Source organism: Falco naumanni, chromosome 7 (genome assembly GCF_017639655.2).
Source record: "Falco naumanni isolate bFalNau1 chromosome 7, bFalNau1.pat, whole genome shotgun sequence".
NCBI lineage: Eukaryota > Metazoa > Chordata > Aves > Falconiformes > Falconidae > Falco > Falco naumanni.
This window is the reverse complement of record NC_054060.1, coordinates 48,247,214-48,272,728: the sequence shown is the minus strand read 5'-3', so window position 1 is coordinate 48,272,728 and position 25,515 is coordinate 48,247,214. Positions and strand designations below refer to the sequence as shown.

Sequence of the window (25,515 nt, the reverse complement as noted above, 5' to 3'; positions counted from 1 at the left end):
TGATTTGGCTTTCAATCTCTGCTGTCCTCAGCACTTCCCATGAGACAGCATCCCCTGCACAAACTCCCTGCACAGTCTGCCTAAATGCAGAAAGAAGCCGTATCAACTCTGAAGCAATCAACAGCAATCAACAGTGCTCACTGACAACATTAAGCATTTTGATTGTATTGTATAACGTCAAAACACTTCATAACCAGAAGCTGATTATTGTAAACTCTGTAAGGAAAGTGAACAGCTTCCAAATTTCTATCTGCGCTATCCACAGCCTGGGTCTGGCCCAGGGCTTCTTCAGTGGAGGTAGTTGTTGAGTCAAGATGAAGAATTTCCTTTTGACTCCTAAGTGCAGAAAATAGGACTTACAGTTTGATAGTGTCTTACATGTCAAAATCCACTTGATAAGCTTCATAATAAGGGAGGTAAAATCTTACTCCTGTGAAAACCATAGCAACAAAATGCAAAATAAAATATAAAATGGTATTGCTTCCATTGTTTGTAATAATAAAATAATATAAAACAATATCCTTATTGACCACCTTAATAAAGGATTATTTCTGAAGAATTCCAGTTAGTTTATAAGAGAGGCAAAGTGTTACACAAATTTGAAAGACAATCTGCTGCTGGCCTTTTAAAATGCTGCCACTTGTATGTCAGAACAGATAGATTTAAGACTTTGTATTGGCAAAACAAGCTAGGACACCCACTAAAAAATACTATTCCTTGCTAGTATAACTACAAGCAGCTTTTATCTCTACTTGTTACTGGCGACAGTTCAGTATCTCTGTACTTCATTTAGCTTTAAAGGGCAGATCATTTAGCTGAGTTAGCAACGGTACATTAATACAATAAATATTCACACTTAAGGGGAAGTGGCTCAAAGCTGAGAGTGTGAGAAGTGTGACAGAAAATAGGCATTAAAACTTCCCATCTGAACCAGTGCTTCTTGGGAGATGTCCTGGAAGAATCATTCTAGTTTATTTTTTTCCAATTTATTTTTGTAAGTCCAATGTATTTTAAGGTGTGAATGAATACAGCTGCTGCTTACAAAAAAGCCCAAAAAGCAGCCCGTAGAGTTGGCCAGTTTGCAAATTTCATTGTAGCTGTTTTCATTAGACAGCACTGGGCTGAAAGTCTGAAACCAGGGCAGTGTTTTGCGTTGTGGGAGTTTGGCACAGTAAACCATGATTGGCAAAGTAAAATTGCTGCCTTAAACCATACCTTTAATGCATCGTGTAGAGACAGCATGTGTATGGCGGACAGTTTAATCGTTCTTTCTCACTGAATTCAATCTGTAACTGTAAGTAGCTTAAGGCAACAATAGAGATGATCAGGCTTTCTCCAGGGGTGGAGGGAGGATGCCTACTACCTAAGTTTTGGCAACAGAATTCCTTCCAGGACTGGTGACAAATCACTTGCTGCAGGGCTCGAAGGATAGTTAGGTAATAATAGGTAATATTTGTATGAAGTTCAAAATATGTAAAAAGCATGTCTAGAGACCTTGAGTATGCTATTTTTTAAATACAAGAGAAAATTAAAATAGGACTAATTAAATGTATGTGTGAGGCTGTGTAAGCAAGGATATCAGAGTGTCATCCTAATCCAGCTTGGAGCCCTGATGCACCATAAACTTGTCTTTTCAAGGTCTCAGTTCTCTTTAACCCCACAGAGGCTGTGGAGAACCCAGGTGACTCAGTTACTTTGAAGCTGGGGCCAAGCATAACTATTGGATTATTTAAATAGTTCTTTAGGCAAATTGTATCAATATTTGTCATTTTCCATAATCTATGCTTTTGCATTCATATTTATATTTTGAGCCTATATTTACACCCAGAAAAATCAGGTTGAGGAATAGGATTCAGAGTTAAATTATGTGGATTTTTTCAAGTATGGGGTTCTCCTCAACTGGTGAATCTCTTTTTTTCTCCTCCAGTCTCTGCAATCCATTTAACACTGCCTCGAGATGATTTCACACTAGGCAGCTCTTTGGAGCTAACAGCTTGAAAATCAGAGGAGACAGCAAAATTAAGCTTTTAAACTTTTTTTTCATTGTCACTACCTCCTTCCTCAGCTCCCCATCAACAGCGTTTTTTTGTGAAATGTAGTGTCTGAAAGTGGTAAAACCTGTGTTAGTGTATGTATAGCTGGGCATCATTTGGCTACAGTAAAGCTAAAGATTTAGACAAGACTCTGAATTTCTTCACTTTTAAAAGTTCAAATCAGGTTTGTGTCAATAGATTATTTTTTCTTTTTTTCTATACTTCTAATTAATATGCATGGAATGAGCAAGAAACCCCAACTCAGCAGTGTTCACCGATTTATTAATCACTTTCTGTGGATGTGTCATGGCAGGGTGTGTGTGTGTGGATGGACAGGACTAAAAAGAAGAGAATTGCTCAGGTTCCAAATATGCCCTCATTAAAGTATGCTGGACATGAGTAAAAGCATTTGAGTTCGCTGCTGTATCATCCAGGAACTTGATTCATCATGGTCTAAGAGATGCATTTCAAAATCTCTTCTCAGATTTTTTTATGTTACTGCCTGCTTAGTTGTCGCTATATGTGGTGCCGTTGGCAGTATCCAAGGCTTTCCTGTTGCTAATTAATCACCTCCACAGAGAACATAATTAGCAGCTTAATTAGGATCATCATCCACGAGTGCTGTAGCATCAGCCTAAACCAGCTGTGAGGTACTGGCTAGAGCTTACAATAGCCTACAGTTCCTTTGGGAGCTCCCACTGAGAAGGAGGACTGTCAAAACTCCCTAATTTTTCTCTCTGAAGCATTTTCTTGATTAAACATTATCAGGGAAAGCAGCATTTACCGATTAGACTTTCATGTGCTGTCACACAGCCAGGATAGAGAGACAAAGCTCATTTCTGGCATGTCTACTGGCAAACAAAGGTTGATTACCACTTTCTTATGGGATGATTGAAGAGAATTTGAAACATTGTTTGCATTACTAATGAGCCTTAAAATAGTGGAACTGACATTCTGAATATGACAAACACTTCTTGCTAAAAGCAAAAATAAATTTCCTTCTGTTGTCCTAATTTTTAAGAGTTGTCTTCCTGAGCCATTGCCAGACTGTTGCGTAACAGTGCTTCCTCCTCATCTTCTCTCTGTGGATTGGTCTGTAGCAGGGGGTAGGAAGGTCTTAGTACGGAAATAATCAGTGTTTATACCAGTAGGTGATACAAACCTCCTGATGCCCAGGCTTTCCTTCCTTCAGTGTGGGTATATATTTAGGGTGCAAATTTGAAACAATAGCAGATGCTTGCTGTTGGCTTTAAATGAACTTTCACATCTTCCTTCTGTCCTACAAATAGTTTTGACCCAAGTTATGAAAGATCAAAAAAAGCAGTTGCAGAGCACGTGAAGGCAGGCATAGCATATATACCTGTGGACTGCACTGTTCTTTTCAGAAAGTTTTTGCGTATAACTGATGCAGAATAAGATCAGGTGCTATGCTGAGAACAAGTACTGAAAATGCATAGATGACTAGAGACAGGTATAACCAACCAAGAGAATACAGATGAAAGTGAAACCACTTACATGTGAATCATGAATCAAAAGACAAAAATCCAGGATTGAGATACCCAAGGGAATGATACCCATCTCTTTTTTAAAGAACATTCTACTTTACAAGTCCAAAGCCCTGTTGGCTTTGGAATAGTACACAATTCCCAGAAAAAAACTAAATGAAGAATTTGATTATGGATTTTTTACAAAGGCCTAGCTAGGAAATCATTATTGTCAAATGCAGATTTACAGGAGAATGAGAGGTCATTAACTCCATTACTGTGGTAAAAATGTGCAGGAAGAGATAAAAATCCACTTCTTCCTTCTCACCCTGGATCTATGTACCCTTTTATTGGTTCTGTTAACTAACATTTAAGCAATGCTAAGAAAATTTCTTCTGAGATTTCAAGAAGAAATCAAGGTACTAAAATGTAGTATAAAGCTGTAAAGAAACTTGTGTATCAGCTAGAAAATACAGTAGGTAGATTTACATAATCCTTCCACTAAATTACAAGACATATGGTCCCCTTAAGTTCCTTCATAAAAACATCACGGGGATAGCAGAGCCAAGACTGATTCATGTTAAAAGATATTTCTAAACCTAAGGCATATCCTTCTGAGCTGTCACAGAGAACAAATCCAGTATGAACGTTTTGCTTAAGCATGTAAAGCAAAAGTGATTCAGAAAGTCTGTGCATTTGTGAACTGTGGACCAAATCCTGCCTGTGTCAAAAGGTTACATGTTGCTGTGTCCTGGATATAGGGAAGTCCTTTCAGGTACCTCTTTTTGGAAAGCTCAGGGAGGAACAAACACCTGTAAAATATCCATGGACAAGAGAGTTGTCTGGCACATTAGTGAGGAATATTAGTACTTCTACCAGGTATTTTTACCTAATGTTTCATGTTAAGATGCTTTGCAAATATTATTTATGCCCAACGTACAGGTGGTGAAACTAAACTAGTAAAAGAGAGCTGAATGAGACTGCCCAGCTAATCAGTGTCAAGACCAGTATTCAGTCTGGTGTTTTATAACTCGTACTGCAGAAATCTCTGCTCAGGACCTTCTTTCTTTGTTATGAAAGACATTAATCACAGGTGTTCTCTTGAGTTTAGGAGCGTATACATCCAGATTTTTAATTCAGAGTCCTCAAGAAAGCAGAGCTACCTGTCTGTTTTCAACCAAGTTTGATTTTTCCTTAGTATAGTACATTTTATTATCTAGATTTTAGCTCAGGACTGTATGGGTGTTTTAAAGATAGCTGCCTGTATTATATGTTATGCAACAACAAGTACAGCACACTTTGACTAACAAGCTTCTGCCTGTGTCTGAGCACTACAGAATTTTACATGGGATTTTGCTAATTTATACATTGAATGGAAGGTTAAAGTTGGCTATTTTTTATTCAGCAGAGTCATTAGTTCTCCCAGGGGAGGTGGAAGAGACAGTGACTTACTGTACACCCTTTTTTGATAAGCCTATTCAACCAAAGTTCAGAACCTTGTCAGTTCCACAGCTGTCGGACAGCAAAGGCCAAGAGGTATGAGGTCAGATTTATTTATTTAAACACTCGGGGTTGGGATGGGTTTTTTTCACCTGTTGGCTTCTAATGTTGTTACAACAAGAACAGAAAGGTATGGATGGAGTGTGTGGATCTTCTATGAGTTAACAAGTCACATTATTCATTTTTAAATTAATAATGAGTTCTTAAGGACATTAAGACTTGAGATAAACACTCTAACAGAAAGGTACTATTTTGTCTTGCACACTGCTACTATATAATCTACATTTTCAAAATGTGTACTTCAATACTTAAAAATGTGTGTGAGCTTTTTCATATTTAATTGGTGTAACTCACAGAATGTTCAGGTAAACTCTTGCGCTTCCTGACCTTTTAACAAGTTGTTACTAGGGCCATTTAATTTCCTAGTGATCTCATGATCTTACAACATCCTGCAGTTCTCATTGGGCTGAATATAGGAACCATCTTCTGCAACAAGGAGGTAGGGAATGATCCCTTTAACTTGATATTTAAAAGAAGAAAAGGTTTTAGAATGTATTGTGATCAGAACTGGGATTTTTCCTCTTGGAAATTAGTAGTAGCTAGATGCTGCTGAGGATCTGCATTGTCTAGGTCTGGTGTAGAGAGGTTTGCACTATACAGTCTGAGTCTTTTAATCAGACTCAATCAATAGAGGCTTTAATTTAGAATTGCCATTTTCCCCCAGAATTTCTGTTCTTTTCAAACTGGAACAGAAGGTGTGGATTGCTCACAGGCTTATTTTAGGTCATTAAGCTTCCTATCCAAATAGTCAGTGTGAGCATTAACTTTTGGGGATGTTTCTATTACAGAGAATTCTTCGCCACTTTTTTTCCCCTGCTTGATCATTGTAATAGAGGCTGAAGTTGGCTTCCAGCTAAAATGGGCCGGTTTTGATAGTTTCATATGCTTATTGATGTCCCATGAGACTTAAATCAAGTTTATAAATGATGCGTGACCAATGAAGGTTTGATATTATAGCAGTGCATATGGTGCCTCCTTTCCTGAGCTCAATTGTGTTTAGTTCTTTGCAATAAACTCTTTACTATAAGGAACAAGTCTGCTTTGGGAAAAAGTAAATGTTCTAAAATGACCTTTCAAGCTTTAATACCCACCATTCTGTGAATAACAATACTCACACTTTTCCCTAAGGATTGACATAATTTGAGGTTTTTGCCTTGAGAAATATCCATTGGCACACACACAAAAAAAACCTAGAATGAGCTTTTATGGTTTTCTCATTTGGTAACTTCTGTATAAAACTAAAGAAGGAGAGTTGCAGCAGCCTGCAGTGTTCCTAAAGGATTGCATATGACTCTTTATAAACTATAATTCATGAAAAATAGATGAAGAACCTACTGCATGCAGAATTGATTTCCATTTCAGGAAAAGTTGGGTTTTGAAAGAGAAACTGTGTATTATTATGTTGGTTAAGGGTTGCTGCATTTTTAAAAAAAAAAAGGCTTACGATTTTTAGAGCTGTTTGCTTGGTGCCAGGTTACTCAGGATGAAGGCAAGTCTTTCTCCCAAGTTATACACATATTTGTGCCTTCATTTAGATAATGTAACTGGCCTGATTTTTAGAACTGTCAAGACTGAGCAGGTCCATTTTAAAATCCCTCAGTGCTTCAGATTGTCATTGCCTTGAAAATTAAGTCCTGCATTGCTTATGGAGGACTAGTTTAGAAAAAAGATTTTCCCTGGAGACATCCCTGCTTTGAAGTGAGACTGTTCTCTGTCCATCAAAACAAATCTGTTAGAGAAGGGCAACTTAATGTGGCTGCCTAGTCGCTTTTTCATAGAGAATGGAAAACCATTCCTTATGAAAAAATAAAGAAGCTTAATAGTGCAATGTAAGATGTCAAATGTCTATGCTATGGGCATATTTTTGAAGGACTTTAGGGGAAGGTGTGTATCTCTGAGTGTATTGCTAGGGAACGTTTGAAAAAAGAAGCTCTGCAAAGACCCAGTATATAACTTGGCTAACTGTTAAAGAACAACTTGTCTCCCTGAAAATATTTTTTGGTCAAAAGCTGTTGATAAGAGGCTAAGTAAATGACACAGAAAATTATTTATGTTGTCCATCAGTGTTGCTTCATCTTTCTTTCCTGGGTTTAGACATAAATATATTCCTGGATTTCAATATCAACAGTGCAGCATACATGACCCCCCTCAGGCCACTGCAAATTGAAACAACATTCATTCCATGGCTGAAGTACATTATCATAGAACATTCACCTTCCCTACCCAGATATTTATTCTTTCCTTTATTTCTACTTAATGCTTTCTTTCATAAAAGACATCATAGTTTTTTTAATTAACAATATGTCCTAATGTCTGTTTCGTAGGGTCTTTACTTGTTCTTATTTCTCCCCTTGCATACATATAAGTACATCTGAATGATTATTTTCCATCCACTCAACTATAAACATGCATTCAAAGTGGGGTTCATCTCACCTAACTTCAGCTTTAAATGTAGTCTAATTTAGTAGAATTCATCAAGAAAGGGAGATAAACACTTCCAGAAAGTGATTCGTCCCACTTGCTGTAAGCATTTTTCCTAAGTTGTGGTGTGTATCCATCCATAGGCTTACTTTTGGGCTGGGTCTTTTTTAGCTAATTGACTATCTTAATCTAGAAGCCCAGTTTTTACATGGTTGGGATCAGGAAAGATGAATTCTGCCCTTCTATTCTCCTTTGTTTGTCCTTAGTTTGAGCATTCAAATAACTGTTTACTATGCCTATCATTTTATCTTTATCTGTGGAATGGCAGCATCTGTCACCTAAAATACAGCTTCCATTGAGTTCCTTTGATTTAAGGTTTTACTGATGGGCCTTTGCTAAGTGCTGTGCATAATTGCAATAAGAACAAGGAAGAACTTAAAGACAGGTTTGACTGAGTGAAAGAAGGTGAAAGAATTACATCTTCTCAGAGGCCAGTAAAGACACAAAGATTGAGTGACTTGTCCAGAATGATGAAGCAGAAGTGGAAAATTGGTCAAGATTTATTGGCTCCCACTCCAGTGCCCCAAACTCAAGACTAACTTTTTTTTTCTCCCAAGTACCCCAGTATATATTAAGCTTGTATGAGATAATAGCATATATTCCTCCCCCTCCTCCCTTTTTTACTTATTGTTATTGAACTATTATATTGAAGTAGTAAGTTTTCCCTTCAGTATACAATGAAATCATTGGTGAGTGTATGTGCATCCTTTTCATAATTTGAATGAGTGGAATCATGGAGTGCCATAATTACACAGAAATAAAGGTTTTAGAAGGGCGGAGACAAGCTATTCAGTTAACTGTAACTTCACATGGATTAATAAAAAGAACTAAGTTGCCAATTATTAATAGACTTGAAAGTCTCAAATTTAAGGTATTTTATTTGCAACATTACTTTGTAAAGCAGCCTCTAGCAAAATGCTTCAGTTATTAATACGAATATTACATTCTTTTCCCCTTTAATTTGGACATGGAGGAACTGTAAATGAAAATGATTTTTTTCTTCAGAGAGTAAATCACAGGAGCAATCTTAAGCAAACTGGCAGTTTTCTAATAGAGCAAAATTCTGTTCCCAGAGAGCTCTCAAAAAGATTTCAATTAGATGTTAAATTAGACACCTGAAATTCACGTATTTCTCTCAGCTCCTTAGGCAAAAATAACAAGATAATAACTTGATCAGCTCAGAGGATTCAGTGTTCTATAGCAAAATGTCTCCCTTTTGAAATAGATCAAAATTGCAGTTTGCAGTATAAAAATTTTAGATTGCTTCGTCTGGAAGGTTGAAGTGGATGGCTTCTTGGGATAAGGAGAAAAAAAAAAAGAATCCCTAGTGCTTTGAGTACTTGTTGAGAGATGAAGCACGCTGATAAATATACAATAACAATATGAATACACTTTTCAAATGTGCAACGAGTGGGTACCAGAAAAATTGTTAACAGTATAGTTAGATATGTTCTATTCTGGCATCTAATTTCAGTTAGCATTTTGGGATCAAGTGTTTTAAATTAAAATTTTTCAGGTATTTCTCTGCATCTGCATAAAATGTTCCCGGAATGACATGAAGGTCAGCACAAGGGCATAGTGAATGTGTGTATACTTTCCATAACAGTTGACAGAGGAAGAAGAGGTTTGTTTTTGTAGAATCCCTCTGAAGGCTTACTGTAATTTAAACTCTTCTTAGCTTAGTTACCTACAGATGTGGTAACAAATACTGTTACAACTAAACTAACTGAAAAATATTTGCACCTTGCATCATATTTTAGAAGAGCGTTTTGGATTTCTGCAAAGGAAAGACAGGTAGTAATGAACCCTGGTTACTGGTGCCAGTTGTTACCCAGTTGCTGGTACCCTTACTGGTGTGGAATTTTAGGAGACTTTCCCTGGGGAAAAGATGAAAGTGGATGTGAATATGGTGAGGAGGTCAAGGAGTTGACCTTAGCCGTAATGGAAAAGAGAGCTTGTGTGCAGGCTTTGTCTCATGTAAACGTTTCTTGAATGCACTGTCTATAAAAGTTAATGATGGTTTGCCTGGGATAGTCTATGGACATAAGCAAGATAATCTTTGCATGCAGAATGAATACCATTTTATAAACCACCTCTAGTTTTCTTATATATAAATGTCTATTGTCTACAGGTCAGCATCTAGGATGATTTATATGCTTCAACATCTGTTGAAGCCAGTGTAAGCCAGATCCCTTGAACATTAAGCAATACAGATGACTAATGTTACAAAACCAGAAAAAATATTTCCTGATGAATCAGGCAATATTACAGTTTATTAATAAAAGATGTAGATACTGGCAAGATGCTGGCTGCCATGTCTGTTGGGTACCTGGCCACTGGAGAGGAATCCAGCTACCACTTCTCTGACGTATCATTGGATGGCATTACCTGTGTCAATGCAACTTCTTACAAAATGTTACCAGAACTTGTGTGGGATACTGTGCCTCCTAAACTAAGTGGTGACCATAAGATGCTAAGTGTTCTTCCTCCCTTTCAGCAAAACAAATTCTTAACTTCAAATATGTCCATAGTCATTGGCTTCATTGAGGTTTCATCAGAAGTTTGGAAAAATAAGCATGTATTTAGTTTTATTGATTTGGTACTGAAGTACTTACATCTTTGAAACTCAGAGCACTTGTGGAGATGTGCTGTTTGTCATAGTTGAAATTTCTAGGCATTTTATGTTAACTTCTCAAAGGATAGGAGGCATTCCTGTACAGTTTGGGCAGTGAGGATGTGTCTCCTGTGTAGCTCTGGAATTAATTTTATGTAACTGCTTACCATAAACCTTTTGTGTCATGGTCCCCTGCAGTTCCTTATCAGTGTGCAGCCTGCCATAGTTGCTTGTTTTCATTATTTTATTTAATAGGCAGAGTGTTCTAAGGTATTTTACCAAGAAGCAATATAGAAATGCTGTACACTGTGTCAACAAAGCAAATATTGGCAAATGCTGTAAGACTTTTATGTTCATCATGCAAGAAATCCAAACCAGCCAATTGCGTATTTCTGTGATGGTGAGAAGAAATTATTAGAATCTCAAAATTGATTATGTGTCATTTTTCTCATTCCAGGAATTTCCTTTGCTGGAACTGTGTTCTGGGAAGCATGTTACATTAGTATCAGATGCATGTGCGCTGAAGTTTTATGTGATACTAGCCCAGATTTTAAGGATATGGAATCTGTCTTTGAAATTTAACGTAGCTGTACATAACTTGTCCGTATTCCCACAATCCTGCCACTACAAGTGGCAGGAATGTAATAGATGTGTGCAAGGGTGGTTTTTAGATTCCTTGCCTTGAGCAAAATTAGCTAATGATATTCATTCAGATACAGTACAGTACAAATGGGGCACATTAAATGGCTTAAATTAGGTCAAATTGAATAATTGAATTTATTCTCTTACTTAAAAAGAGCTTAATCAGCTGAGAGTGCTAGAGTCAGAAAAATTAGTTTAATTAAATATTAATTAGAAGTTTGTATTTTGGGCTCCCTTATCATCACTTGCAGCAGTATTATTTATGTGTCTGTTTTTCCTCACTACAGCTACTAGGGGATGATGTTCAACCATTCTCACTGGATGAAGAATTTGATTATGATGATGTGGCACTGACCCCTAAGTTCTCTGAAGCTGAGCTGAAGGCCATTGTAGAATTGTCTGAAGAGAAGAAAATGGGGACAGTTGTGAAGTCAGCATGAGCTGAAGACTGAGTCAAAGGCATTCTTTGCAGTGCTGTTGAGATAATATTTTTAGGGGGTAAATCTGTCTCTTCATTGTACCCTTATTTACTGTTTTTATCTGTGTCGTCTGTAAATGACATCCTCGAGATTTACTTGTTCTACCAAGGTGCCTCAGAGCCTGAGATTGCCTTTCCCTGTACCTCCTCTGAGTCCTGATGAAAACACAGAATAGGAAGATGGTGCTTGCCCAAAGTTGCTTGTATAGTAGCCCTTCAGCCAGAGAGTAATTATTTCCATTCTTTTTATATGTTATTACACTGACCTGCTTAGGCATTCAGGTTGGCTAAGGAGGTCTGTATTTGTCCCCAAACCCGATGGGATTTTTTTATAGGTCAGTCACCAGATTTTTAGGCCCCAGTGCTCAGCTACTTTGCTGTTTTTTAGGTGAAACAAGGCAGTTGGAAGGATGTCTCAAATGACAGCCATAAATTCCCTTTTGTGGAAAAATCCTTGAGTGGACCGTATCCTGTATTGGCTCAGGCTAAGTATGCTGGAGTAATTGGCTCCATAGGACCAAAACAAGCTGGTGGAATTCAGAACAGCGCTATGGCTACTCTTGCTTATATCTGGTACTGACAGTTTCTGACTAGTGCAGAGCTAGTCCTAAACTGCCTTTTACTTAGTTCTTTCAGTAATGAAGATAAGAGCTTCTTGCAGCTGACAAGTCTATAAACTCTTCTCCTATCACTGTAAGACTTAAATATACAGAGTTACATGAGTGAATCAATCTGGGAGTATTGGGATTTTTTCTCTGTCTTTTGAGTTACTTCACTTCTGCAGAGGAATAAATATTCCTGTTTCCAATAAGCTTTTTGGGGTGATCAAAATTGGTGTGGTGCAACTCCTAACAATTAAAACACGAACTGCTACAAAAAGCCTTCTGCACAGAGGAAAAAATAGTGATCTCATCCATTTAAGGAACTGACGTTGAAAGGCTGTCAGATTATTGGGCTTTTTGCAGGTTATGGCTTACACTTAGCATCATTGAAATGCAGCAAACTCTGAAGTTGAGTAAAGGTCAGGTAGTATGGGTGGGAGAGTGCATCTTTGATATAAGGTAGTATGTACTCTTGCTACGAGGTGTTTAGAATTAATTTTTTTCAGCTTACTGTAGAAGCTTTGCTATTGAGGCTTGGTTTAACATAATAACACTGAATTGTATTGTTGGTCATTTTCTGGTACAACTGCATTAGCTCAAGTTTATTGTCCAACATTTTGTTGTTGGCCTATCTCCATTATTTCTGAAGTGGGTGATTAACATGATGAATATGGTAAGAGTGCCTGAGCAGACAGACTATAGGCCAAACCACTAGTTGTTTAAAGGCTCTGGATGAAATCCCTGTGGCCAGTTGGCTGCTCCATTGTCACCAGTTTATAGAAGCAAAATAGGTGCTTTGATGCTCCAAAGGAAATTTACTGGATCAATAATTTTGTAGACCATAATCACATGCCACTAAAATCTGAATAGTGTTTGTTTTGAGGAATAGTATTTACCTCAGTTAAGGGGATATAATTTAAAAATGAGATTAACAAGAACCAGAAAAGAAAGTGGTCTCAGGCAAGATGTTTAAGGAAAGTGATACAAAACTACAAGTATATTTAGAAAAACTGGTCTGTATAGGACCTTGTTGGTAGAAGGTAATGAGAAATTTATATTTAACATTGCACTCCAAAGGATGCCTGTGCTGTACTTAAAACAGTTTTGATGCAATTGGCTGTATAGCAGATACTGTTGTTTGGGAAACTTTTTTTTTTCTCTTTTATAAATGGGAATTAATTTAAATGTGAATTTTAATTAATTAAAATAATAAATTAATTCATTTAAATAGTGAAGTGTTTTGTTGAACCAAAGATATTTTGAATTAAGTTTCAGATCCAACTGGTATTTTGCAATGAAACGTACAGCTAAAAATTCCTGAGCAGATCTAATTATTAATTCATCTTCTTCTGGAAGACACAGATGATGTGTATAAATGGGAGGGATAAGAAGTATGTTCTGGAACAGATCCATGAGTAAATCTGGGAGGAAGAAATCGAGAACTTCTCTACAAAGATAGCAAGGTCAGCTTTTAAAAGCCTCAACAGAAAAATAAGGTAGACGACTTCACTAACTTATGTATGTATAGGAAAGATAAAGTAAGGAACCTTCAGTCTAAGAGAACCTTTGTGTAAGAGTTTGCTGTCCTGCACACAAAGAGTCAACTGTAAATGTGAACTTTTGTGGGTTTCTGAAATGATGAATTTGGCACTTTTTTGGTGTGCTTTTTTAGAAAGGTATGAGACACCCAAACTGTTGGAATCCTGTTGCCAGTAGAGTTAATAAAAAAACTTGAAGTTCATAATGATCTTCAGGCCAAATCAGCTCCAGAATCTCTTAAGTGCATTTTCTATTCATTTCATTATCAATTTTTCCTGGTACATCAGGGATACATCCAGCACTCAGTTTCTTCTCTCACAGGCAGGTGATTCTCTTACCAAATGTTCAGAGTACCTATTATGCTCCATAAGTGTCATTCAGTATAGTCATTACATGGTTCTGTTTGATATAAAGGAACACTTTGCTGCAGAATACCCAACAAAACTGGAAGTCTAGAGACATCCATCTTATGCAGAGAAATGGGGATAATTCACGTACATTTACACCACTTATGAGTTAGATTTTTGCTCTTTGTTAACAGAAATGGGTATCACAGTGGAGATTAGGCAGTGTAGTCTACATTTTCTGAATATGACATTTTATTGGCCTGCCCCTTTGGTTGTTTTTGGCTTCTACCTTTCATTTGATTATCCTTCACAGAGGAGGCGTATTTTCTTCTTTGCCATTACGAGGTTGTCATTTTTAATAACATACTTTATGTGTTTGTTAAATTTGATACATGTACATAGAGTTAGTTATTGAAATTGTTTCAGTGTTTGTCAGGTGGTTTGGAGTCTGATTAATATATCTTTTCTTCTTGTAACTTGTATTCTCTTTAATATTTAATATTGTCAGCAGGGGTTGGTGAGGGACATTCTCTTCTATTTATGGTATTTTCTAAACATTTTTCCTCTTTTCCTAAAAAAGTAAAGGCAAAAGTCATGCATAGAACAGGAAACTTCAAGGGCTACTTGGTTTTGACTTAGGGGCTGCTGGAGTAGGGAATATGATTTTCTCCCTACCACACTGACAATAATTTTGAACTGCAAAATCTCTGATATTGGGTGAACCCATTGGAGGTGAAGGTCGTGTGGTGCATCTCTCCAATCCCTTTGTATTCATGACTTCACTGATGTCTAAAGTGCAATGGAGTTATGCATCCGTACCAGTCAGTGAGCTTGTTGTTTACTCTGTTTTAAACTTGTTGTTTACTTGGGTGTTAACAGAAGGATACTGACTGTTTCTTTACACAGTCTTGATGGAGCCTGAGTTATGGGGAGGAACTCCTTGAGTTTATGGGAAGTGTAGTAGTCCTTCCACTGAGGCAGGAATCTGAAGCGTTGTTTCCTTGGCTGGTGTGGTGCAAGCTTGGATATTAATGCTCAGAGTTACTCCTTGTGGGTGTAAAAGGAAGAGTAATTATTTGCCGAGATAATGGTTGTGAAAGAATAAGATAAAAATTGAAGAAATGAAAAGAGATGCAGACAACTCTGACTCAGACATTGTTAGTGTTCTAAATGTATTTTTGTTTATGCACAAAGGTATCATTATGTACACTTGTATACAGATAGTGCCTCTGAAAGAAAATAATTTTAGTATGAAGAGTACTTACTAGATAATTCAGAACCTTTTGAAGAAGATGGCATGGAAACAAATCCCTGCTCTTATGGAAAAGACCCTTTGATCCTCTGGCCTTGATTTTCTGCTGCTATAAACTGGCAGAACTCCACTGAGGCCATTTGTATTCATACAGAGCAGACAGGACCCTGGTATTTACAGTCTTAGCTGAAAGAATATGGAGCCAAATCAATTTCTGATTTAACTTTACTTAATATATAGCTATGTATATGACCCATTATCATTATGGGAAAATATTTAAATGAAGAGCCAGTGCACATGAAATGTAAAAAACATATCTTCAACTGTTCACATACTAATTCTACAGAGGTTGTTTTGGAGTTTTTGTAGTGGTGTGTGCTTAGAACATTGCTTTTTGCTTTAACAAAAATATCACATACATTTTCAAGTCCTGTTCAAATCATGAAACTTGATTACATACATGACTACTAAAGATTTCCACCTCAAGTTTTTTTTTTTCCCCTCTGCATCTTGGCAAGATTTGAAAGTGGACTTTGCTTTGTCTTGGAATTGTTTTAAAAAGGTCTGACATTCTTTGTGAAAACATACACTTACAAATGTGGACTCTCAGTGATGCAACACTAAATGCAGAAATAAAAACAGGACCAAATTCTTAGTTATTCAGCAACTCATGTACGTCATGCAGTAGCTAAACTGCAACTTAGTATCAAAGTCCCTGTTTGATAGCAGGCTGATTTGTAGCCGGTTGTCCTCTACCTTCAGTTTTAGTCTGGAGTCTAAGCAGTAGCATGGTCCTACCTGGGTATGAGTTTTTACATCCCAGTTGGAAGAGACTGCAGGACAATGAATTTCCGCTGACCAAAGAAGCTGAACCAACAGACTTGTATCTGAGCTCCATGCACACTCCAACGTGCTGAATAATTCAGCCGAGTGTGGCTGTTCACCTCTGTTCAGCAGATTTGTGTTATAACCATTGTGAATGTGATAGTCCTGAAGACGTGCAATAGAAAAGTGGTGGCTGACAGTGGTTGGGGTTGGGATTCATTGGAACCCCGTTCACTTTCTGGGGCCATGCTGAACAGGTGGCTGACTGCTCCTTTGCAGGCGGGGCTTCAGCCTTGGTGTGTTCAGTGTAAGTGAGGAACCCTGTGACAAGGGTTTCTCGCTGGCCTCAAGAGGTGAGCTCCCTGCGCTGCCGAGCAGAGTGCTTGCGATAGCGGAGGGCATTCCCACCACAGTTGCTTTCTTGTGGCAAGGCATCAGTTAGCACAGGTGGCTGTGAGGTGCCACGTGTGCCCTGGGTGCCTCTTGGAGGGATGCGCTCTCTCACTGAGCGGCTGCTGCCTTTGCTGGTCTTGGGCACATGTAGTTCTCCCAGGTGCTAAATGTCTGCCCATCCCTTGGAAAAACAAGACAAGATGGTTTGCTGTGAAATGGTGTGAAGTTGTAGAACATCTCAAAAGATGATGAGTTTGGTAAAATTGTGATTGCTGGCTGTTGCAAGTGACACCTTGTGTTTTGCTGGCAAGGTACTGTAAGCCAGCATTGCAGGTGCATGAGCTGTGAAATGCCACAGAATTAGACTGGAGATAGTTTTAGTGCTTGTTTATGACAAGTTTGCAAGAAGAAAAGCAAGTGTTAAAAGGTACTGTCATTTTTATAGACAGGTTACTTTATTTGCAATTGCAGTGTCCTGCAGTTACAATGGAAATCAATTTTAATGCCTTATGAAAATGCAGAAATACTTGTCTCATTTACAGCACTTCCAAAAAGGATAGATAATAAAATTCCCCTGATTAATAGTCTATAATTTTATGTTCTCTGTGGTGTCTTGTTTGGTATATCTGGCCACATAAATGTTTCAAAATAATAAGCAAAGACAGATCTGAACAAAATCCCTAAATCTAACTTCACGCTGAATTTCAGGTTGTAGAAACTCTCTCTCTATATTCAAAGACCTCTTTGATCTGAATATTCCCAAACTTTGGGAAAGTAGATACTCTACTCTAAAAGTCTCTAACCAAAAATGTCTCAAGCAACCATTTATTACCCATCTAGACTTACAAAAAACCAAAGCAGTCAGGGTCCTGCCTATATAAAAAGAGCCTATGGAGCATAACAATTGGAATAACTTCACTCTATTAGAAGATAACAGATAAAAGGATTCTAAAGGTAGAATTAAAGGCAGAATCATATTCTTCTGGAGAATGAACCATACTAAAATATTCTGTTGACTTCATACAATTCTTGAGAACCTTTGAATGCCCGACTGAAAAATTAGTGTAATCATTTTGTAATTCATGTGGATTTACAACACAGTTATCTCTTGAGCCATTAAAATGAGATTAAAAATTGTGTGGGATTCTTCAGTGTATTTTGTGGCAGTGCTAATACTCTAAATTACGGCTTTAGCCTCATTCTATCATATGTTACAACAGAGTTTGTTCTTTTGTGGCTGTTGTGGTTGAAGACGGGTGGCACTCTTTCTGGAGTGCAGGTGGTACCTGTGGCAAGTAAGCAAGTAAATTTAATAAGTTTTCTTGAATCCATCTACTTTTCTATCTCTACGTATAAAATGGTGTAATATGCGATATGATATGCGTAATTCTTAGAAAGAGACAAGTGTCATTTATTATCTTGCTTATGCTCTTCAGAATAAGGTAGCTAGAGGAAAAATTCTACCAATTACTTGGAAGTGTTGATTCTGCCATTTAGGTTTGCTGCAGATTGCACATTTGTTCTTTGAAAGAGAAATGTTGAAATGCATTTTTTCATCCTCTTTTTCTTATTTTTGTTTTTGTCTTTCCTATGTCAGATTTGCAACTAGCTTTCCTAAACTTGACAAGACACTAAATTAATCCTATGAGCTACTTTCCTGCTGGATAAAATTTTAAAGTAAAAAAGATGGAAGGCTGGTGTCTGGGCCAGGAAACATCAAAGCACCGTTAGCATTTCATGCACAAGCTTAGCATTTGCAAAGCTTTCAAAAACAAACAATCAGGAAAATACAAATAATGGTCAGCCTGCTTACTGAATGAAAATTTAATTCCAGATTGCCTTTGTTTAAGTCAGCTGCTTACACTTTTGCTCCTCTGCCCACCAAGGATTCTGTTAACTAACGTATTTCAAAATCCAGACTGTCAAAAATCCTGACAGCTTGCACTAGCTGAATAGCATTTCCTGCAACAAAACTGTGATACATTTAAGGCTCTTTGTTTCGGGTTGTGAAACACTTCCTGAATTCTACAGATTTATTTGCCACTCATGAACATTAATAAAGTAAACTGTACTAAAAATAATGGCCCAGTGGATATCTTTCTGCTGAGAGCAGGAAGAAGGGAGCTAGTGGGAAGACAGGTTGGCTGAGCAGCCACGTATTACTGCCTGTGCTCCGAATGTGATGCTTGATGTCATGCTTTTGATTCTATTGACTATTTGTACGAGAATCTTGGTTGTCAAAAGAGCTAGCTGAATAACACCCCTCCTCATCCCACCCCCAAACCTACATGTATGAATGTGCTGGCAGGCAAGCTATCCAAATCCAATTGGCTATTGTTCCAAGGGTAGTATTATTCATTACAGAGTGTGTTTTACAAGGTGCTTGCAACTGAGAGCACTTACTAATTGACAGGATTGGGCTCTGTTCACAAATGTTCAAATGAGTGTTTATCTGCTACTGCTTATAATCCTATACTTCCCAAAATTTCATTTTTGGAATGTATATTCTTTTGATAATTTTCACTCACTGCCCCAGAAGCAACAGATTAAAGTCATCCTTCAAGGATGATACTGAAAACACATAACTTGGAGTGCACTGAACAGAAGTGATGAAAATAAGAATGAAATAAAATGATGTAATATTTAATTTAGGAAAAACAACTTGCTGAAATTTAGATATGCTAGACTCCACAAGTACTACAAAGGGAAGTTGGTGGAACTGATTTGCTAAGGTCAGTTAAAAGCAAGCTGAAAAATACTGGAGAATATGCTATAGGAACAAACCACTGCATCAGCCAGGAGTTGGATCTGATTAATATTTTCCCTCGTAAGGCTAAGGTACATGAAAATGAATGATTGAAGTCGGAAGAATTTTAGTTGTTAAGATAGTTATTATCTTGGGATTTCCAATTCTGATAATGGAAAAAGGGATGGTGCGGTTTAGTGATGCAGGTTCAGTCTGACTGTTTTAGTTCCAGAGCATCTCTACAGATTTGATTTGTACACAGGCTGGCAACCCATTTATGAAGCATTGCAGCCAGCATTTGCAAAAATGAGAAATGATGTATTATTTAAATAATGTGCTTTTTCTGAACAGCCTAGTTGCATTACAATTGCACAGTAAGATAGGAGAGATGGTGCTTTTTTTCTGCTCTTAAAAAATCAGTTTAGTTTATAATTTTGAAGTGGAATGTTGGATCAGAACCACATTAGGGCTTTGAGAGGTCTGGTGTCTGTATGTAGATCTGTGGCTCATGACTTCATGGTTCAGCCTTGTTCTCTTTACCTAAGTAAATGACACCACATTTGATCTTACTTTGGAATATGTGAAGTTATTTTTTTTCCAGAATCCAAAACCACTGTTAAATTTGTATTTGCAGAGCATGCTGCTTTTACTGCTTTTTTCTCCTTGCTTTTATTGGTCTTAACTGTCATGCTATATCGCAATCAATATAATATAATGTAATATACAAACAACAGGCATTGCTACATTTTTCAACACAAAAAGGGAACCTTATCTGTACTGAGAGCTGAAGAGGACTTTGAAACCCTTTGGTTGTCTGCACGTCAATTTGAATAGATGTGCATTGTATTAAGCCTCTATTTTTATGAAGCGTTTGTATTACCCAGATCAGGGAGGTGCTACTGGTTGAAATAATTCAGAACAAAACTCAGTTCAGTCAACTACAGAAGAGTCTGCCTTTTGGTCACTAGAAATTCCTCTTGATACTCCCCTCCCACTGTAGCTCTTATCAGAATCAACATACCAAACACACAGACTCTCACTGCCGTCTCTTGTAGCTGGGCTCATGTATAAGGCTGCCAGTTCTCTGGGACACTTCCAGGGAGCTGCAGTTTACCAGGAGGCTCCCTAGAGGAGAATGTAATCTTTACTCATTTTCTGTTCCAAAACATGCCTCCATATAATCCTACCTCGTCCTGTCCTCCCCAGAGGAATGGCTGGGGTAGAATACCAACACCTAGACTGATTACCACTTGTTGGTTTAACTGAGTGTTCAATTTTGCTTCTGAGTTCACCTTCCCTAACCTTTCTTTTCCAGATGGAATTTTACTTGTGGTGTCAAGCACTGAGGAAACAAAAATGCGTTTCTTCAAACCACCCCCCATCTTATTAACATTCAGAAGGATGTTTGCTGATGTATTCAATGGGAGAGGAAACCGATTGCTACCTCACAGTAAAGTTTCTCTGTTTTAAATGTTAATTGTTTCAAACACTCTGGAGTTTTCTGTGACCCCTAGGTCATTTTTTTTTAATGATGGTTGATGCAATCTCTCAGAAGAAGGGGAGAAAAAAAGTACTTTGCTGGCCTAGTTTCAGGTAACTGCTAAAAGTTCAAGTGGACCAATTACACATAAAAGAACAACAACTTTTGTAAAGCTTCATTTGACTCCCAGAGGGGAAAAATGATAGAAAATCAATTAACTTTCCACATGAAAAAATAGCTTGTATTGCTAAGGTTTCCTTGCATAGTTTCTTGATTATGTTTGGAAGCAAATTGCCTTGATTATACCTTTGATAGGAAGGAAAGCCTTTTAATTAATTTAATACATGCTATAGCAGTGCTAAATTGTATCACAGAACAATTAAATGGGCCTACACCAATATTTTTGCCCTGTTGAAAATGGATATTGCTCACTTAGTGAGTCATGCTCTTGCTGGGTTGACGCAATTATCTGTTCATTTGCAGTGTGTGTGACACAAAAGTTATTGGGGCCTTTTGTATAGAAGCCAGGCTAAATGGAGTAAACAAAAAGCCAATTTCAGTGAAGAGTCTGAAATGTCTCCTCCTGCCAAAAATTTGGAGAAATCTGAGCTAAACTTCAGAGCCTGTACCCACACTGGGGACTGAACCAGACCCTCGAACCCTAAGGCGGCCTCTACGTTCGGCATATTCAGGTTTCAGATCTTTTCTGTTGTTCCTGAATGGAAATGAGGAGTGGAAATGATCCTCTGTCATGAACTTATGATCCTCAAACTCTTGTGCAGCTGTGAACTATTGATAGCAAAATTGTAGTAGCATCATCTACAGTAGGTGCTACTAGCTGCTTCTTAAACCAGTTTTTGCCTGAAGCTCTCAGCTGAAAACAATTACATTTCTTGTGTTGGCTGAGAATAGGGTTTTTAAATGACACTTTTAATTCAAATCTTCTAAATATAACAAGAAACAACTTTTTTTTTTTTTTTTTTTTACAAATAATGTGTGTTCTTGTATCATTAGTGATGTTACGTGACATTGTTGAAAGAATAGAATATTAAGATTCTTCTTGATCTGTCTCTGATGATAGTCTATTTTCTTGTCTTTCTAAACTAGTACAATTGGGTCACATCACTTTCTCTGATAAATCTTGCCTGTTCAGAATGTATTCACCAGCACTGTGCTTTTCTTACTGAGGTCTGCCTGGTCTTTTCTGGCGAGTTATAGAATCAAGTATCCAAAAGCTGAATAATAAAAGAAAGGGTCCACCATTAGAGAATCTCTCATGAATTCATTCACTCATAGCTGTCTAAACTCATATAAAATACTATCACATATTTTTCTAATATCCCAAGACCATAAACCATGAAAAATAAAAACCTGTACAAGTGAGGAACAATACACATGCTTTCTGTTTCTTCTGATTTCTTAGAGAAGAACCAATTGGTGAGGGATTTGTTTATAAAAGGAAGATAGTAACTATAATTAGGGAAAGACTTGAGATGGGAGAGGAAGCTTTCTCGCATCAACGTGAAGGCAAATCTGAACTAGAAATGAATTTCAGAGGTGCAGAATCATGGCTGTGAGTGCTGTACCACAGGACTGGTATGTTCTGAGCTAGTGTGTTCTGTATTATTTAGAGATTTAATTTAATTAGAAATCTTAGATTTAATAACTAACAATTTGAATTGTGAAAAAATCGGGCTGGAAAATATCAGTATGTAAGGAGCACTGTCAGAAGCACTCTCTAGGCTTGAGTACCAGTAAAAATACTTGGCATTGACCTGGGTGGCAAAGTCAGTAACCAGAATGGCTGCATGACGTTGCCTGGCATTAGAGAGAGAGGTGCAATTTGCATCACTTAATTCAGTAAAGAGTGACTGTCTTGAGGATAGGTGTCAAATGTGCTTATGGCTCCCTAAGAGAGCCAGTACAATGAAAGGGCTAATGCAGTACCTGGTCCTTCCTGCACCCAGCTGGTTGCTGCCAGTCTTTTGGAGCAACTGGGGACTGTAGCTTCAGTGACCTTGACTGTGATGATCAGGCTTAATTGAGTTCAGTTGGTAAATGTATCTAAAAACAAATATATTTGTTTTCCACGCTGCTGGTACGTACACATACTTGCTTTTTGCATCTGTGGCATGAGTGTTCCAATGCAGCCCTCTACCTTCCCATCAATCGGGATTATACAAAACCTCCACCTTTTTTGTTATTTAAATTTGTCTTTCTTATCATCACAGATGCCATACATTTATATACTTTTTTAGTTCCTTCAAGTGAAGAACAGCAAAAATATAATATGCATTCACACTGCCGTATTTTGATTGTACTAAGGTTCTGTTTGTAATGTTTAGCTTTCTTCATCAAGAGGAAAAAAAATATATTCTCATCTCGTTCAACATCAAAAGTAGATGGTTTGGGCACTCTGTTAGTGCTGGGATCAGCATCACAGTTAGCCAAGACCTAATCCCTGTGAAAGACAGAGGAATGTGTCAAAGATGATTGAAAATATCACTGATGCATAAAGGCAATCATGTATGGCTACTCATTCCCAGTCTAACTGGAATGTGATTTTCATTGGGTTACTTGAGGAAACATGCTGCTTGAAAGTTTCAGCAATAATATTAAAGAAAGACAGTATTTTCTAGAAAAAAACCTCCTCATCTATTTCAGTTCTTGAATTTTCCACTTAGGCCTGGGATCATTAATTCCTAACTCAAGTTGTGCTCCATGAGAACAGACCAATAAGAGACTCCCAAGTGTGCTGCTAGCTGGCTGACTCTCTTAAGAGACTAATGGATGATGGGAAACGTTTAAGGGAAAGCTGAAAAAGGGAGAGAAGAAAGGTCACTAACTAAAAAGTTTTGGATTTTTTTTTTTTCTGTCTTGGACAAGAAAGATTAAAGGGATAAGACCAAGTATGTGATTCATTTTGGGAAATGGGATTAGAAGATCAATGCAGGGCTTGCTGAGCATCACATAAGAGTTCCAGAATGCTCTGAGAACTGTTTCCTAGTACCTAAGTCCACCATAAAAAATATTTTGTTGGGGAGAAATTACTTAGTTACCCTTGATTTTATTTTTATTCATGAAAAGGAGAGTATTGATACTGTAAAACCAGTTCTTGGTGCAGAACACATGGTGGCAATATTGCACCACTCCTGAACGACTGTCATGCGGCACTTCCCCAGCCAATATTCATTTACTGCGCAATAAATAGGTAGATGCAGTAGAATGCTGCTTTACTCAGGGAGCATTATACTTGTACATGGTAGCACTGGTTTTGTTTTCTATTAAAATAGAGAGTAAAGTATAGGAAAAATGCTTCCCCCCGCCCCCCCCCCCCCCCTTCTTTTTAGCACTCGTTATTTATATGCATTCTAAGCACTGATACAGTTTAAGTTTTGCAGAAATAATGTAGCTGGTATTGGAAAAATATATGACTAATTAGTTTCATTCCATGAAACCAAATACACCTGCCTTAGAGGAGCACTTAGGATAATAAAAACCTCTACCCATCAGGCACACAGAGAAATCGGGAACTGTGAAGGTTTCTCCCTCTTAAAAGAAAGCTTTACTGCTCAAACAAGCTAGGCATGAACTCTCACTTTCAGAGAGATTTCTAGCCTAAATATAAGCTTCCCTAAATGTCTACAAAGAAATTACAGCATTGCAGAAGAACTTAGCAGGAAAAGTTTTAGGCACACGTAAGGGTGAGTTTCTGGGTTCCGCGGCCATGGAGGGTTCTCGGCACAGAACCCCTTTGGGTCTTTCATATTTGTCCTGCTTTTGGTGTGCTGTTGCAGCTCCACCAGCTCAGTTCCCAAGCCACAGTCTTCCCTGGCTTTTTTTATGCCTTTATTGAGCTCTGTGCCCTGACAGACAAACCCTCTTCTACACTTCTGTCACGGCTCAGCTGATTTCCATTTCACCAACACAAAATTAATCAGTATTTTTCATTCTGTTTTTCAGGCTCTTAGGCCTAGACGTGTTATCAGCCGCTACTGGGTTATTCCAATTTTCCTTAGCTCTAAGAGTCTGGATTCAACTCTGGATCTCAGTGGCAGGTAGGAGCAGTGCACTCAGCAGGTATCCCCGGACTGCCCTCCACAGCGCTACCTTACCTGCCGAGTGGGAGAGTAAGGAGCGAAGTGGGAGCGAAGGGGGAGCGAGGGTAAAGCTGCCAAGGGCTCAAGATGCCCTCTTATAGTGCAAGAAGGAAAAGGCAGCTTTTTTTAGCTAACAAGCAATACTGTGCTGTCTTTGTTCCCTTCTCCCCATTCTACCAGACACAAACGTGAACTAAAATGTAAAAAATTAAATCCCAAAGCATGAAAGCAAGTACTCCAAGTAAGCCACACTCAACCAACTGCTTAGATTCATGCTTGTGAGCTCAGTACTTTCAAACCGGTTGGGTATAGGTTGATTTTTGTGAACAACACATACACTCACAGGCCAGCAAAAAATAAATATTAGCAATTAAACAAGTATTTGGATCATGTTGCTGGTAAGGTTACTGTAAATAAAAGCCATCTGAAACTACTGAAAATGGGTTAAAGTAGTCGGTACAGCAAAAACAGGGAAATTAAGTGGTTTTTTTTTCAATGCCTAAAGTCCTTTTTAGGGGTATGTTTCCATGATGAAGATCAGGAGCCCTACAATTCCACATCTTCTTTATTGATTCACAGGAGGCTTAGCTTAAGTGGTAGTGGAAAAAATGGGAATGGCAATTTGCCAACAACTGCTGGTCAGAAATTTGGTGTCTCAGTAGTTCCTACGTCTCCCTGCATCCAACAACCAAGACCGAGGCCTTAAAAAATGTATTAAGGGAGGAAACATAAGTGCCATACAATTTCTTTTTAGGTGCGTAACATAATCTACATGTTATGATCATTATTTCTACTGTCAGTAATTTTTAACAAGATAAATTAATAATAAGAAGTGGACATGGTAGTGAGTTTTCTTGAAATATGTTGTCCTTGAGCGATTCAGCTAGACTGTAGAGACCTCTGACCCTGCACACGAGCCAGCAGACATGCCTCCCATGC

At 37.9% G+C, this 25,515-nt stretch overlaps 1 protein-coding gene across 26 annotated transcripts in view; it reads left to right on the top strand.

Moving 5' to 3' along the window:
• Positions 1-25,515, top strand: part of LOC121090935 (intraflagellar transport associated protein) — a 65,241-nt gene that overhangs the window by 31,235 nt on the left and 8,491 nt on the right. For 23 of the 26 annotated variants that reach the window (XM_040599827.1, XM_040599812.1, XM_040599821.1 and 20 more), the window contains 2 exons: positions 4,923-5,053; positions 11,102-17,387. In XM_040599827.1, the coding sequence (XP_040455761.1) occupies positions 4,923-5,053; positions 11,102-11,254 (284 nt within the window). In that variant the 3' untranslated portion in view covers positions 11,255-17,387. Of the gene's footprint in view, positions 1-4,922; positions 5,054-11,101; positions 17,388-20,311; positions 21,636-25,515 lie in introns of those variants that run through there. The other 3 variants (XR_005828781.1, XR_005828780.1, XM_040599828.1) reach the window with 3 other exon arrangements.